Below are 17,441 nucleotides of genomic sequence, written 5' to 3'. Positions count from 1 at the left end.
GCTCGTTTTGTTTTGAGATTTTGACTCTTAATAGTTTTTGCTCTTTTGTTTTTTAGACGAATGTTGGAATCATTATTGAGACATTTTAATACCTAGAAATTCACTTTCATAAATGATTTATTTTTATTTGGAAATTCTCAATGGTACTCCTGAGTTTTTGCACTTTATTGATAGTACTTTTAAGTTTTTTTTTATTATCAATGATACCCTTGTATTATTGAGTGTTTTATAATCGTAACCTTTTTAACTTTTTCCGTTTTAAATCGTTAACTTTCTTTTATGTTTTGAATTGAAAAATAAAAGAAAAATAAAAAAATTAATGGTTTTGGACGATTTTTGACGAAAAATATTTAAAAAAATTACTGTCGTAAAGTTGGTATTATTAATAATTTTCCTTTCTATTCTCATGATGTATGAATGATGTATTAAATCATTTTTAAGAAGTTATTTTTTGTTATGACAACATGGAATGTAGTTTTCCATAAAAAATTGTAAGTTATCGTATTAATTAGTCAAATAAATAAGTAGTTTTCTCTAGAGTTTTCGACTACAAAATTTGCACATAATCCAAAAAATGGATTAAATAAATCCGATTCTTATTTGTCGCCACCATTTTCATTTTATCGTCACCCCCCTCCTAATGAAATTACGAATTTGCCCCTGATCTTTAAAAATTTACAAATTTGCCATTGAGTTAATAACTTTTTCATTTTCATTTTTTTTAATTTTTTTTAATGATTCTTATTTATATTATTATTGTTATTATTATTATCATAGTTATTATTATTATTATTATTATTATTATTATTATTATTATTATTATTATTACGGTTATTATTATTATTATAACGGTTATTATTATTACGATTATTATTAATAATAATAATAATAATACTAATAATAATAATAATAATAATACTAATAATAATAATAATAATACTAATAATAATAATAATAATAAAATTAATAATAAAAATAATAATAATAAAAAAAATTAAAAAAAAAATACCAGTCGCACAAAACGTGCGACTGACAGTCGCACAAAGTAGTCGCACGTTTTGTGCGACTGGTATTTTTTTAAAAAAATTTTTTTTTTATTATTATTATTAATTTTATTATTATTATTATTATTACTATTATTATTATTATTATTATTACGATTATTATTATTATGGTTATTATTATTATTATAACGGTTATTATTATTATTATAACGGTTATTATTATTACGGTTATTAATAATAATAATAATAATAATAAAAATAATAATAATAAAAAAAATTAAAAAAAAAATACCAGTCGCACATTTTGTGCGACTTGTATTTTTTTTTTAAATTTTTTTTTTATTATTATTAATTTTATTATTATTATTAATATTGTGGTTGTTATTATTATTATTATTAAATTATTATTTTTTTTTAATTATTATTGTTATAACTGATGTAAGAAAGAAAGCGTAAAATTTTATTACTAGAGGAAACCCAAAATACAAATATTGGCTAGATTATAGAAATTAGGAGTTTATAAATTACTCCAATACAGAAAAACTTAGCCAAAACAAATTTTTTTGGGATGATGCAAAACTAATGCCCAAGACTCCTTTTATAAGGAGAAGAATAACAAGCCTTTGTTATTCTTCCGATGTGGGATAATGAAAAACATTAATCTTCCAAGGTGGGATAATGAAAAACATTAATATTTCAATGTGGGATAATGACAAACATCAATCTTCCAATGTGGGATTCAAGACATAACCTTACATTGGAAGATTGATGTTTGTCATTATCCCACATTGGAAGATTAATGTTTTTCATTATCACACATTGGAAGATTAATGTTTATCATTATCCCACATCGGAAGAATAACAAAGGCTTGTTATTCTTCCCCTTATAAAAGGAGTCTTGGGCATTAGTTTTGCATCATTCCAAAAAAATCTGTTTTGGCTAAGGTTTTATGTATTAGAGTAATTCATAAACTCTTATTTTTTATAATCTAGCCAATATTTGTATTTTGGGTTTCCTCTAGTAATAAAATTTTTTTCTCTTCTACATGTGGACTTAGTCAACACATTGTTGGTGAACCACGTAAATTCTGTGTGTTTTGTGTTTGTCAATTTTTATGCTTTCTTTCTTACATCAATTATAACAATAATAATTAAAACAAAAATAATAATTTAATAATAATAATAATAACAACAACAATATTAATAATAATAATAATAATAATAATAATAAAATTAATAATAATAACCGTAATAATAATAATAATAATAATAAAATTAATAATAAAAAAAAAAAATACCAGTCGCACAAAACGTGCGACTGCTTTGTGCGACTGTCAGTCGCACGTTTTGTGCAACTGATATTTTTTTAAAATTTTTTTTTTTTTATTATTATTTTTATTATTAATTTTATTATTATTATTATTATTATTAGTATTATTATTATTATTATTATTATTAATAACCGTAATAATAATAACCGTTATAATAATAATAATAACCGTAATAATAATAATAATAATAATAATAATAATAATAATAATAACTATGATAATAATAATAACAATAATAATATAAATAAAAATAATTAAAAAAATTAAAAAAAAATGAAAATGAAAAGTTATTAACTCAATGGCAAATTTGTAAATTTTTAAAAATCAGGGGCAAATTCGTAATTTTACCCCTATTTGTTTGGAAGTAGGTAAGGTTATAAATTTAATTTAAATCTAAAAAACAGAAATAAATTGTACTTTCTTTATTTTATATTTTTGTCATATATTTTAAGTGTAATCATGACTAAATAAGGAAGATAACAATCACATTTTAATATACTAAAATAGATAAAAATATTAGAGGGAGATATGATTTTTTTTATAATTGGAATAAAGTTGAAGAATACCCTACACAAATATTTTGTACTTCTATAACAAACAGCTATATACTTCCTTCGTTCTAATTTACTTGCAATGTTTATTTAAATTTTACTTTTTCATATTGGTTAATGCACTAATCCAATCTTTAATATTTATGTATAATTGAAAATTATAAAAACTTGATATTAGTAATCTTTATAATGAGACGAATCAAATAAGATCTCACTTAACTACGTTTTAACCTATAGACGAAAAACTAATTACAAATTAAGAATGATGAATGAATAATAATACTATTTTGTCTAATATTATAACTAATTTGGAACAGAGAAAATAGTATTAATATTTAAATAAAACTCTCATTATATAAAATTGAAAAGCACTACTATAAAAATAATACTCCTCTTATTTATCTTTAGTGTCTCATTTCCTTATTTGGTCAAGTCACATTAAATGTCTTATTTCTACTTTGGGTATGCTAATTTTACCAATTTATCCTTACTAAACTTAACTTTTTCACATTTTTACACCTACTAACCCCATTTTACCCCTATTAAAACTTAAAAACACTATACTTTTTTCTTTTAAATGTGGTTCCATTTAACCATCAAAAAATAATAAAAAGTCAAATAAAATACATTAGGTGAATAGGAACGAGTACAAGATTACTCCACGTGCAACATTTAATTAATACTCTCTCCTATTCACCTTAGGTGTCCCATTTACTTTTGGGACACTATTTATTTATCACTTTTAAATTGCATTTTATTATTAATCTATAAGTTAAAACATAGTCATATGGAATCTTATTTGATTCGTTTTGATATAAAGATTATTAATATCAACTTTTTATAATTTTTAATTATACATAACTTGATATATTAAGAATTGAATAAGTGCATTGGATAGAGTGTATAAAGTAAATGTACACTTAAACTGAATAGAAGGAGTATGATGAAAATGGAGGGCTAAGGCAAAATGGCGCAATCAACAATCATATCATTTCAGAATCTATCTATTTACCCGATTCTTTCGTTCTTCCGATACTCGTCAATCCGTTTTATATTAGTTGCAGTATTTGACAAAATGACACTATTTATTTAACACTTTAAATTTATAATTAATTTTTAATCTATAAGTTAAAACATGGTCAAGTTAAAACATTTGCAGTATTTGACAAAATGACACTATTTATTTAACACTTTAAATTTATAATTAATTTTTAATCTATAAGTTAAAACATGGTCAAGTTAAAACATAGTCAAGTGAGATCTTGTTTGATTCGTTTCATACAAAGATTATTAATATCAAATTTTCATGATTTTTTATTATATATAATTAGAGATATTAAAAATTGAATTAGTACATTGAACTGTGTGAAAAAGCAAACGTTGCAATTAAATTGAAATGAATGAAGTACTTCCTTTTGTCCCTATTATACAGTACTACATATAATAGAAAATTATGCTATCTAAAACTATATTATATAATTCTTACACCGAAATGAGTTAAACAAAGTTTATATAAATATAATTTAATTTATTTATAAATTAGAAATAACATATAAATTAGACCAATTGATCAAAGCTGTCAAAAAATAAGTGTTGCAAAATATTAGAGAAAGATGTACTTATTATATTTGATATTTTATGCAATTTATAGTGGTATTTTTGTTTTGATCCTTTGAATACTTTATTGAATTAGGCATGATTAAATATTATAAAAATTTAATGTGTAAATTTAATAATATGAAAATATGAGATTAGACAATTTAAAGATCTCAAATGACTATATTTTTTCTTAAATATTAGCCGCTGATCGATATATCTTTTCTTACATACTCCCTCTTTTTCCTAATGTTTTTCCCGTTTAAAATATTCTACTTTGGAGAAAGAAATTTAATTAGGACTTTTAAGACATATAGATGATAAAATATATCCATGTGAGATCTCGTTAGATTCGTTTTAATGTATACTTTTTTATTATATATTTTTTATAATTTTTTATGATGCGAATTTAAAGATATTAAGGTTCAAAATATACTTTGAAAACTGTACAAAAAGTAAATAAGAATAACATTAGAAAATAAACGGTGCATTATTCATATACTATTGATAATCATAATATAGAAATATTCCAAGACGGAGGAAATTCTGTTAGAGTTTTAACAAGAAAAATATAAGATGGGATAAAAATTAAAATTAAATTCAAGACTTTGTATATGCTCTGAATAATCTTAACTATTGATTATTTTAAAATATTCTCACCTTTGTATATTCTTGCTAACAACACATTTTGCCATATTTTAACCGAATATTATAGGCATCAACCATCAAAGATAAGTAACGTACACCAACGAAGAAGCATAAGGAAGAAGAAAAAATAAGTGTAACGGTAGTAGGTATTTATAGTAGCCAGGGTAAAATATGGCAAGAAATAATATTAAATAAATACTTCCTTCGTTCCATAATACTCTCTACATTTTCTATTTTTGGCAATTTCATATTACTTGCTACATTTCCGTTTTTAGTAATAAAACAATCATTTAAAATTCTACCTACCCCTATTTTTATCGTACTCTATACTCTATAAAGTAATCTAATTTTCCTTTTTTTTTTCAATTAACAATAATAAAATACTATACTCTATAAAGTAAACAATCAGCTACAGTCTAGGTCAATCACTTTTCTTAATTTCCATGCCCATACAAATGTAACGACTAAAACGGAACGGAAGAAGTATATTAAAATATATTTAAGAACAATCAATGATAAATATCACTATTATTAATAGAAGATTGATAATAAATTAAATTATTCAGAATAATCTTTCCAAAATTGCTTTCACTACTTAATAATGCAAATTTAGTTAAAGGCGTTTTCATTAATCATTCTGACTCACCCGTGCCACAAATAACATTCCCTCCTTTTCTCTCACTATATATATTTATAAACCCATAAACATACATAACCTCCCTTCATCTCTTCCCACTTTCTATCTCTAAAACAAGCATTAATGGCTTCCTAGAAATTTCTTTCTCAAAAACAAGTGACGAAAAAGAAGAAGAAATCATAGTGCAAAATCAAATTTCTTCCAAGTTTGTCTCTCTCTCTCTCTGCAACACTCTCACCTTTTGCCTTGGATTGTCGCCTGTCGACTGTCGACTGTCGACTGTCGAGTGTGGCTGTGTGGGTATACCTTCTCTTTCTTCTTCTTCGAGCTTTTTCTGATTTAAGCGCGGCAGAATCAAATTACTGTAGCCTAAAATGCTCTTTTTTCCTTTTTTTACTTGTGTTTAAGGACTACTCTCATTTCACTGTTTTTGACTCTTCAATATCTTCATCAAATCCCTTTTTTCTCTCGTCTAGGGGTTCGTGATCTTTCTGTTTTCGTTGATTTGTTGCTGTTTTCTATGCGCTTTAAAACTTGTCTATTACCAAAAATACGCCGGCGATTTTAGATTATTCAGTAAGTCAATTCCTATTCTTCTACAGTAAATTTTACTATTGATGTGATTTCTGAGCTATTTTCTGTACAATTTATTATTATCATTGAAAGTACTTCACTCCTTCTGCTACATTGCTTTTGTTTTCATTTTTTCGAGGTTATATATATGTTTTCATTAATCTCTCTTTTTCGTTGTTTCCTTATTCATCAAGCTTATCTACATTTTTTTGAAGGGTTTTAATGGCGATTTGTACGACGACGACGACGACTACTGTTACGTTTACAGTGTTTTCGGTGCTGGTTCTCATCGTTATTGTTCTACCTCGTATTGGTATTCCCTATGATTTTTAATATATAATTTCACTTCTGAAATTAGTTGCACTTTGTTTAACCACATACGAAATTTCATTTCTGATTATCTTTGGTTTATATGAATTCTACACGATTTATTTCTGCAACATAAAAATGGCAATCCGTTATAAGCATTTTTTATCGTTTTGCAACTTAATTTTTGTCGTTACCTTTTGTTTTTAAGGTTTGCAAACCAAAATTTGTGGTTTTCATTTGGAGAGGTTAATGTCGTCCAACGTTAACGGCGTCCTTCCGTCACCCCATCGCAAGCTTTTAGGTAATTTTCTCCCTTTGTTTGTACCTCTTATGTGACAGTAGTTGTTTTTGATGGTTTAAGGCCTGAAAATGGGGGGTAATGGTGATAGGTAGTGGGAACGCATTTGAGCAGTGGTGTTCAGACCGGGTAAAATGTTTGTCTCTGTTGAATTTTTGTGTGTTTACTACACGTTATGGATTGGGATGGCTATTTCTTAAATTTTTGCTTTTGTAATATAATGTACTAGAGGACTTCATTTCGTAGTAGTATTTTTGAAATGATTTATGAATAAACCACAAAATGAAAAAGAGAATAGGATAATTCTTGACTTACCTTTTAAAAAACGTTTTCCTTTTTAATAATTGTGTAGTTATTTTTTTATTATGGTTAGCAAAAAATTTCTGATTTTAAGTTTTCAAAAAGTTTTCCTTATTTGCGTTTTTAAAAACTGTTTTCAATTATTTTACCATTATGTGTATCAAGTTAAATTAAATTCTTTTTGGGTATTGTTTTAAAAATAAACTTTGAGAAGGGGACCACATGATCTGGCTTTTTTGGGTACTCATTCTGTCATTTGTAGAATCTGTGCTTGTTGTTGCTCAACTACATTTTTCGTGTTTGTTATTGCTTGTTTTCCCATCTATTCACGATTGGTGATTGTGAAAAATGTCTATATACTTGTGAATTGTCTATAGGAATAATGGTTAATTAATGGAGTCGTGGGTAGGAGACTAAGAGTACTTTATTATCTGCTTTTTGGCATCCATCCATCTGTTCTAAAAACTAATGGTGCACTTTTGACTTTGATTAGAATACTATCATAAGAATTTTGTGATAAGCTACGTAAATTCTTGATTATAGCTTTTTTTTTTTTTTTTAATGTTTTCATGTGAAATGATCTCATCATAATAGTCGTGTTTAATAGTAGTATTGATTTTAATATAAGTAAATAGGGATATTTTAAGGGTAAAACTAGGATTTTAAATTAAAGAGATCAAATTGTTATTTAACTAACAAATTATTTATATGAAAACTAGTTGAACTATGAAAAATTTAATAAGATCATGTAGACTGAAATTTGAAATGAACTTATATCAATTATAACAAAAATTATAGTATTATTTAACAATTGGAGTTGAAGCTTCCCCATAATTGTCCATTTTGAAAAAACTAAGTGTTTTTGACTCTACATATATGTCTTATAAATCTAAAAAAACAATATTAAAATCAAGATTGAAATAAACATGCACAATAAAAAAGATAAATATGAAAATATGAAGGATAAAGAGTGATGACATTTTAATATAAATTTATTAGCCTAAAAAAAATAATAGTTTAAATTAGGGTTTGATCCCTAATTTTAATTACAAATGTGTTACTCTATCTCTAACCATTGACCTATATTAATTTTTTATATTTTACACTCTAAGTTATACATCATATTAAAACGGGGAGCCAAAGCCCAAAATACAAAGGATTGCATTTTCGGCAAGGAGGCCGGTCCACTAAGCCCCCAATGTAGCTTCGCCCATGGGTGTACTTGTTACACGTTGTTTGCACAAAACTCTTGATGTGTTGGTGTAATTTGCTTTCACACCTATACATGGTTCTTGAGTAAGCAATTCTATCAGCTCTTGCACCGTTTGCTCGTGCATGAATCAGTTGTTTAAATAATTGCGAAATGCATAAGCATTGTATATGTTGTGAAAGTGAACTTGCTACTTGATGTATGGCCTCACCAATACTCCTATTATTTGATCTTGCTTAAATCACTTAATTATCTACGTGAACAATAATAAAGCATATTACATATCTTAAGGCTTCAATCAGAACAATAAGCTAATGGTTAAAGAGCAAAATATAATATATTCTATTAGTTATAGAGTTGATTTCGTATAATAATTTGTTAACAAGCTGTTATTGAAGCTAGGCTTCAATCACATTGAGTTAGCCTTCGCTCTTTGATATAGGTGAAATTTTTTGTTATAATGGTGATGTAATATATATATATATATATATATATATATATATATATATATATATATATATATATATATATATATATATACACGTTATACTTAATTTGCATCATTTCTATTTTAGGACAATGACCTATCACTTTCTTTTAATCTCATTTATACATTTTAATTCTCTTTTAATTTCATCCGCACAATTTGTTTCCTCTTTTTATTTTTTACTATTTTCTTAAAAATCCACATTTTTTCTTTGATGCAATTTTATCATGATAGATGGGTAAGAATTATGAAGTTACTTTTTCATTTTTCGTTTGAAATCTTGGTTCATGGAATAGCGTTCTTTGCAGTTTTAGGTAGTCTTACTAATTAGCTTAGGGATTTGACCTGAGTTTTCACATCATAGAATTAAACCACGAGAGAACGACTGTAGGTCAAGCAGTGTCTAGATATTGGAGGGAGGGACCTCGTCTTCATGGGACCTTAATGAATCCACGTGGAGTTTTTATCCCCACATTTCGGGGTATTTCCCACCGCTGTATCACGGAATAACGTTATTTTTGTCACCAAATGCCTTTTGTCAACTTGTGATATTATTTGATTTTGTTGTGTAGTAGTACCATTAAGTATTAACTATAAAATATGTAATAAAATTGTTTTTTAAGACAATTTTAACTATTTTGGTGGTATAAATTGATGATTCAATAGTTAAAAAATTTAATATTAAATTAATATTTGGTAAATGAGATGATTGGAACACTTATTATGAATCAATTATATTTGAATCAAATGCTTAATTAGCTATATAAAAGATTTATTAAAATCAACAAGTTAAATCATCATCTTTTCGAAACTTATTTATACACTTAATATTGACGGAGTATTTTCATTTAAGTTTTCTTAATTTTTCCAATAACTTAAAGAATGTAGACTATCAAATCATGCATATATTAAATTTATTGAGACATGAAGTTGTTGTTTGTTAAGAGTGTTTGAATAATGATTGTTATTGGCAATTGAGTATTAGATTTTTAGTTCGCTTATTTGATTAGCTGAAATTATCAATTGTTATTGACTTTTAAGCAAGCTAGTTAAGGGAGATGTTTTGCTAAATTAAATATTAGTTTTTGGTTGTTTATTAGAGAAAAAAATAGACTAACTTTTTTAATTTTAATTTATAAGCCATTTATCAAACTTTTTTATTTTTTTTTATTTTTAAAGTTATATAATTTCATTTGATGAATAACTAGAGGTGTTTATTCGGTTGATCGGGTCGGTTTCGGACGGGTGTCATTCGGTCTCGGGTTGTCATCGATTACTAATTGGTTCGGTTTTTCGGGTACAGATCAGGTTCGGGTTTTCTTTTAAAAAAAAAACAGAATTCGGCTACGTATTACTAATTACTATCGATCGAATTAATATCAGATTAAGTTGTTAGTCATTTTTTAATTGATGACAAGATTCCCTTTAATTAAAGCAAAATAGTTAAAATGCAAATCAATTAGTAATCATTATTACTTTGTTACTTTTACTTAGCAAAATAGTTAAAATGCAAATCAATTAGTAATCATTATTACTTTATTACTTTTACTTGTTTGATCGGAAATTAAAATTATAAAGTTCTATCAATTTTCATCTAATTCGATCAAAAGTAGTTAAATAAATATTGACTATTGATTATTAACTCTAAATATATGAAACCATGTATTTATAAAATTTAATTTATTAAAATATCTTACACTTTATTAGATTAGCTAATAAGATGATTGAATTTGAGTCTATCATACTTCTATGTTAAAAATTAGTTCAGGTTTACAGCAGTTTGATATAAAATTCGTTGGGGTTAAGTCGGTTTTAGTCGGATTGAATTCGTTTTCGAGCATGATTCTGGTCGGATATGACTTAACGGTTATGTGTTGGTTATAAAAATCGGTTACAGCTCGGGTTCAGCTTTCCCATTTTCGGTTGTCATCTGATTCGGGTACTGTCGGTTCGATAAACCTAAAAAAGGAATTTTCGAGTCGGTTTAATTTCGGTTTCGGTTCGAGTTTTTGAGCCGGGTCACTTTTATGTATTAGAAACATGATAATTTTTTTAATTTTTTTTTTAATTTTCTAAATTTGGTTCTTAGGTAAAAAATAAAACTAAAAACTGAAACAAAAATTTAATAATGAACATCCCTTAACTTTCATCGACGGTGTTTATTTACTATGATCTCCTTTATGCAAGTACAGACAGAAGACAATACAGTACGCATATTTGATTCATTCATCTCTTTTCCAGTTTTCCTGTTGTAATGAAACCATTGGATTTAATTAGTTTCTACTTTGAGCAGCACCAAAGAGAATAGACAAACCCACAAGATTCTGGGATGACACCAACCAATGCAGTGAATCGGACATTGAAATAAACCAAGGACCAGGTGCACCTTTAGCTTCGGGTATACCCACCTACACAGTTGAGATCGTGAATGCCTGTATGTCAGGTTGTGACATCACTGGGATTCACCTCCGTTGCGGGTGGTTCAGCTCTGCACACACTGTCGACCCTTTCATCTTCAGGCGTCTCCGTTATGATAACTGCCTTTTCAATAATGGTGGAACTCTGCAGCATGGCAAGTCTATTTCATTCCAGTATGCCAATTCCTACAGTTACCCTCTTTCTGTTTTGTCCATGAGATGTTTATAGAGTTTTTGGTACATAATTAGTGTTGGAATTTTGTGGTCTCATTAGTCTTGAGACTGTCCAATATTTTGGGCTTTTTGCTATTTTTGAGGGGAAATATATTCATATTTCATACGGATGTATATATAGTAATAGTAACACTGGTCACTGGTCACTTCTCAATTGGTAATGGATTTTTTTCGAGCACATACCAAATAAACAAAATGTGCGGTGTTTTTGAGGCAATTCACTTTCTACTATTGAGGAACAATTTGCACATTTTTTTTCATTCAATTAATTTCTTAAATTGATAAGTAAATATTGATAAAAACATATAGATATTGTCATTAGATTGAACATATGATAATAAATAGAAATAAATAGAACATGAGACAGTTTTATGTTGAAATACACACCATACATTAACTAAATAAACTAATTAATACAAATAATGAAGTTGTCTCACAAGAGTAGTTGCAAAAAGGTATGAATTATATCCAAAAGCCTAAAAAAATTTATACTCCTATGATTTTTAAAGAAGAAAGATCTCATTTTTTTTCATTTCTTTTTGTTTGCGCACCCTGTCATTCCAATTTAAAGATGTTATCCATTAGATGAGAATCTTGGGTTAGCCTAGTGTTCAATGTCTTTTCCTTTCACCATTGTGACAGAAATTCGATTCTCATTGCCTACAAAACGAATAACCTCCTCTTCCTCTTTGCACGTAGAGGATCTCTAGACTACCTTAAAAAAAATTGGGATGAAAGATTCTCAAAAAGATGAGGAACTTATTAACCTCATTAAGAGGTAGTTGTTACTCAATTAAGAACTAAGAAGGGCAATACCATGAGTCCATGACTAGCAAGTAGATCGCTTTCATCTCATCTCCTTTGTTCTGACATATTGCCCAGATGCATTACTACTATCTCTGTTATAATCACAATAAAAATGATTCAAGACGAATGATAAAAAATAGAAGGAATTACGAGACCATGATAAACGACAAATCTCAACATACTAACTCATAGCCTTGACGTGAAAGAAATCACTGAAGGTACACCAAAAGCAATGACATACAGAGTGACCATACAAAGAACATGATCACCGATAAATTTAAAACATCACCACAATTATTAGGACTAAAATACAGGCTATAAACTACACGGAGCTACAAAACTCGATAACTTACAGCTGATGATTGTCCATCCTATATCTCCCGCAAAACCTTCTCAGCTGCCGCTATTGTTCGTTGAATGTCTTCGGTAGTATGTGCTAAACCAGTAAATCCAGCTTCAAACTGTGAAGGAGCTAAGTATACACCTTCCTCTAACATTCCCCTATAGAAGCGGCCAAACTTAGCCGTGTCGCTCTTTTTTGCATCCCCAAAGTTGTGCACAGGCCCATCCGTGAAGAAAAAACCGAACATTCCACTGATATAGCCACCACAGATTGCATGCCCAGTCTTCTTTCCGGCAGCAATTATACCTTGAGTAAGTTCGCTTGTAATCTTGTCCAAGTATTCGTAACTTCCTGGCTGCATCAACCGTTTTAGAGTATGTATCCCAGCAGTCATTGCCAATGGGTTTCCACTCAGCGTACCCGCCTGATACATAGGTCCTGCGGGTGCAACCATTTCCATGATATCCCTTCTCCCTCCATAAGCACCGACGGGAAGGCCTCCACCGATGACTTTCCCTAGCGTTGTAAGATCCGGAGTAATCTTGAAATACTCTTGTGCACCACCATAAGCTAAACGGAATCCGGTCATTACTTCATCAAAGATCAAGAGCGTGTCGTTTTCTTTTGTGATTTCACGAAGGAATTCAAGGAAGCCGGGATTCGGAGGAATGAAGCCAGAGTTTCCAACAACTGGTTCAAGAATAACAGCAGCAATTTCCCCTTTGTTGGCCTCAAAAAGACCTTTTATAGTTTCCAAGTCATTGTATGGAGAAGTTAGGGTGTCGGAGGTGGCAGACTTTGGAACACCCGGGGAGTCTGGAAGCCCTAGAGTCGCAACCCCGCTTCCCGCCTTCACGAGAAACGGATCAGCATGGCCATGGTAGCAGCCCTCGAACTTGATAATCTTCTGCTTGCCAGTGAATGCACGGGCAAGACGGAGGACTCCCATACATGCTTCGGTGCCAGAGTTTACAAATCGAACCATTTCAATGCTAGGGACAGCTGATATAACCATCTCAGCAAGAGTGTTTTCAAGAAGACAAGGAGCACCAAAACTTGTCCCTTTCTTCATTGTTTCGGCCAATGCTGCAAGTACCTGCAAGCGATGAGAGGTTAAAGACGACAAAGATTTTTTTTATTCCGGTTTATACATTTTCCTCGAGATTTAGAACTATGGTGCTCGATACCAAACATTAGAATTACAATACAGTTATTTCTGTATGGTTAATGGTATTAAATGGTGATAATAGAAATGATTTTTAGTATTTATTTTGATGTCATTCCCATGGTAATTACAACACGTTTGGTTAGTGGTACTAAATAGTAGTAATAGGAATGACTTATAGTGTAAAATTTCATCAAAAGCTCCATGTCATTCCCATGGTGATGAAACTTTGATCACAAAAAAGTTTTTTGTTTACAAATTTTCATTACCACCTAATACCACCTCTCTCAATGGTGATGCATTGGGATGAATTTTATGAAGAAAATGAGATGTTTAAAGTTGTACAAGTATAGCCAAGGGGTTTTTCAACTAAAATTACACGAGTTTTGATTCCCATTACCACTATTGACTATTTATTACCACCTACCAAACAGGTAGTTAAGATATATCCTCAAATGTGTTTTTTCTTCACAATTTTACACAACTACATGAAATGAATCTCAAACAGGATTGGGAAATGAAAGTACAGAGATAGAAGAAAACCTCGTCGTCAGCATGACCAATAATAGCGGGTCCCCATGAGCCAACATAATCAATATACTCATTTCCATCTATATCCCACATATGAGAACCCTTGACAGAGTCTATCACGATAGGCTGTCCGCCAACTGATTTGAAGGCACGGACAGGAGAGTTTACACCTCCAGGCATCAACTCCTACAAAGTTAACAGAACAATCATCAGCACAGAATACGTGTTAGCATTTGGCTGCAGCTGGACTATCGGGATTTTGTCATGCTAACATCCACAACAACATACAAATTAACAAAATATACACTGAGGGTGTTTGGCAAAATGGTTTATTGAGCAATTTTAGCTTATTTTGAAACAAATAAAGGGTTGAATGTCAAACCAGTCAATGGAAATGTTTGATAAACTAGCTGTTGAAACAGCTTATTAATATGAATAAGTTATTTTTGAACAAGTGAGAACGTTCAAAATCAATTGGTCAAACCAGTTTTGGTCAAATCAGCCACTGTAATCTGCTATCAGCTACCAGCTACCAGCTATGCCTATCAGGTGTTTGCCGAACACCCCCATTAATTATGAGCTGAAATTTAACAACCAACCTAGATTTCCCATCAAGAATAACATTAAATGACAAATTGTTCACATCATAGGTAGAGTTGACAGCTAGTAGTTCGTAACATTTTCGGAACACTTTTTCCGATAGAAAGGACCAGAAGTGTAGTGGGCATAAGTATCCAATACCAAATAGGAGTATCACATTCCTCAAGAGAGTTATTCACATCCAAAATTCAATATAAGGATTCTGATATTAACATTCAGTGGCACAGATGAACAACATGCCAAAACTACAAGAACACTTTAACATGTTCAGATTTTCACATATTCCAGTTTAAAAAACATTTTAGTGTACTGCTATTTCGATTCTTTATATGACAACGAACTAGGAACTTATTTTTGTTTTGATAGGGCACCAAATAAAAGAGACTTGGGTACTTGGTAAGAAGAAAATCGTCAACATAGTTATAGATCCAAAAGAAAAATGCATGGCATGCCTTTGAAGAAGAACCCCCTTGAGAATTTCAAGTGTACTTCTGGAGAAGTATTCAAAATATTAGAACACATATAACCCAGCTGTTGTTCCCCAATACACCAAATCTTTCAAATGAGTTACAATCACATGAACAATGCCAAACTTTTATACCAGCAATATAGGGTCAGCCACGTAAACCAAAATAATTAAAATTTTTCAAGTACAACAACATTCCATTACCCCAACGTCATTAAATAACTCCTAACTTGGCGGTGTTTGGGGGTCGGATATACACAACGTTAGTCTTGTTAGTGTCTTAGTAATAACAACGAAGTTGTTTTCGATTGACCCTTGGTAGCAAACCTCATCCCCAACAGTATAGTACTATACTAACATCAATGCCGTAGCACCTATATTCCTCGGCCAATGGTCCAACATTAGCCTAGGCAATGAAGGTGGTATAAATGATACACCAACTATGACAACAAGGGAGTTTTAGTTAAACCATCAATGAAAATGCACATCCTTGTGAGATAATTAGTGTAGTCTCAATGAGAGCACATTTCAGTTCATGATATGTGTGTCCAAATAGCACCTCAAGGCTGATTGCCCAGGGAATTCACTAGAATTAGAGGATGCCCAAGTACTAAACAAAACCTAAACTTATCTATAATATCACCCAGACCCTACTTTCGAGCGGGATATTGGATATGATGATGATCTATCATTATCAATCATATCATCCCACCTTCAACTTTCCTAATCCAAATGCCAGCTTAACTTCAAGAAGAAAATGTGCATAACCAATCAACTTACACATTGCCAAAATATGCTTCTTTTATAGCATCATCATCATTATACCCATTGTATCCCGCTCATAGAAACCCGCTCATCAGATCAAACTCAAACAGTTAGCAGACTTATATCTAAAACACTTAGAATTCATTGCTCCTTTAATCGAATAACTGAATATATTAATAGCGTAAGTAATTAAACAATGCAATTATGCAGAAAGAATTGGAGTTTTTTTTCACAGAACTGTATGCATTCTAAAACATTTTAATTGTCAAAACAAAGAACACATGAGCTCAACATAGTTCAGAATCATCTAGCCAATCAATACTAACCATCAAAATTTCAAATCAGAAAAGACCCATAAATAAACAAGAATTAATCACAGAAATTCCTAATTGAATATTACAAAAAGAAAGAGAAAGATGGAATTAGAGGACCTTTGCTTTAGTGAAAGCTTCTTCAGATTTTTGAAGGGTGTAAGTTTTATTCTCATCAAAAGAAACAGCCATTTTAACAACAAAAGGGGAATGGGAGCGAGGAAGGTTTTTGTGAGATTTGGAAGAAGGTTTAGGAGAGTAGAGCTTAGATGGGCAAGTAATTCCAACCCCTGCTATGGCTGCCATGGCTGAATCTTCTTTTCTCTTTCTCTCTCTTCGCAATTGCTGGTTAGGGAGAAAGTCAAGATAAGGAAAAGAGATGAGCCACCACCAAATGTATATAGTAAACAAAAAAAATGAGTAACATGTTAAACGACCAAATTTATTGTTTAAGAAATATAAAATTAATTTAATGGATAATAATTTTATTTGAAAATTTAAAATTAATTAAATTTAATGTCATAAATAAAATAATTTAAATTTAGATTTAAGTTAATATTATTATAGTTAAAGTTGAGAATTTTTAAATTTTGTCATTTTCAAATTTAATATTAATGATTTTATGATTAAAATTCACAATTTAAAATGAAAAATTTGTTTATAAACACTCACTACAAATTTTATTAAATACTTCAATGTCAATTTATCGACTACGATTATTTACTTTCCGAAATCAATGTAAGATTGTGATTTATATTATTTTTAATTATTATAATTCATATTTTACATGTAAGATTTTTTCCCAAATTCCATGGTCAAAATGGATTACTGCACAAATAATGATAATACATTCATAAT

General features: G+C 29.4%; 2 protein-coding genes across 3 annotated transcripts; one reads left to right on the top strand and one right to left on the bottom strand.

Moving 5' to 3' along the window:
• The first annotated feature begins 5,861 nt into the window (after positions 1–5,861).
• On the top strand, positions 5,862–11,699 carry LOC130799935 (TPD1 protein homolog 1). Its single transcript, XM_057663234.1, has 5 exons — positions 5,862–6,067; positions 6,244–6,343; positions 6,556–6,653; positions 6,858–6,950; positions 11,238–11,699. Exons 3-5 carry the CDS (start codon positions 6,563–6,565, stop codon positions 11,588–11,590), a joined length of 537 nt encoding a protein of 178 aa, XP_057519217.1. The 5' UTR covers positions 5,862–6,067; positions 6,244–6,343; positions 6,556–6,562; the 3' UTR covers positions 11,591–11,699.
• Positions 11,700–11,961: 262 nt separating this feature from the next.
• LOC130799934 (glutamate-1-semialdehyde 2,1-aminomutase, chloroplastic-like) lies at positions 11,962–16,969 on the bottom strand. Of its 2 annotated transcripts, XM_057663233.1 has the most exons (4): positions 16,704–16,969; positions 14,454–14,627; positions 12,756–13,841; positions 11,962–12,494 (listed from the first exon to the last, which is right to left on the bottom strand). In XM_057663233.1, exons 1-3 carry the CDS (start codon positions 16,887–16,889, stop codon positions 12,774–12,776), a joined length of 1,428 nt encoding a protein of 475 aa, XP_057519216.1. In that variant the 5' UTR covers positions 16,890–16,969; the 3' UTR covers positions 11,962–12,494; positions 12,756–12,773. The 2 variants fall into 2 exon arrangements, with proteins under 2 accessions (XP_057519216.1, XP_057519215.1); XM_057663232.1 differs by lacking the exon at positions 11,962–12,494 and having other exon boundaries at positions 12,563–13,841.
• Between the last annotated feature and the right edge of the window lie 472 nt (positions 16,970–17,441).

Source organism: Amaranthus tricolor, chromosome 14, assembly GCF_026212465.1.
Source record: "Amaranthus tricolor cultivar Red isolate AtriRed21 chromosome 14, ASM2621246v1, whole genome shotgun sequence".
Lineage (NCBI taxonomy): Eukaryota > Viridiplantae > Streptophyta > Magnoliopsida > Caryophyllales > Amaranthaceae > Amaranthus > Amaranthus tricolor.
This window is presented reverse-complemented; position numbering and strand designations above follow the sequence as displayed.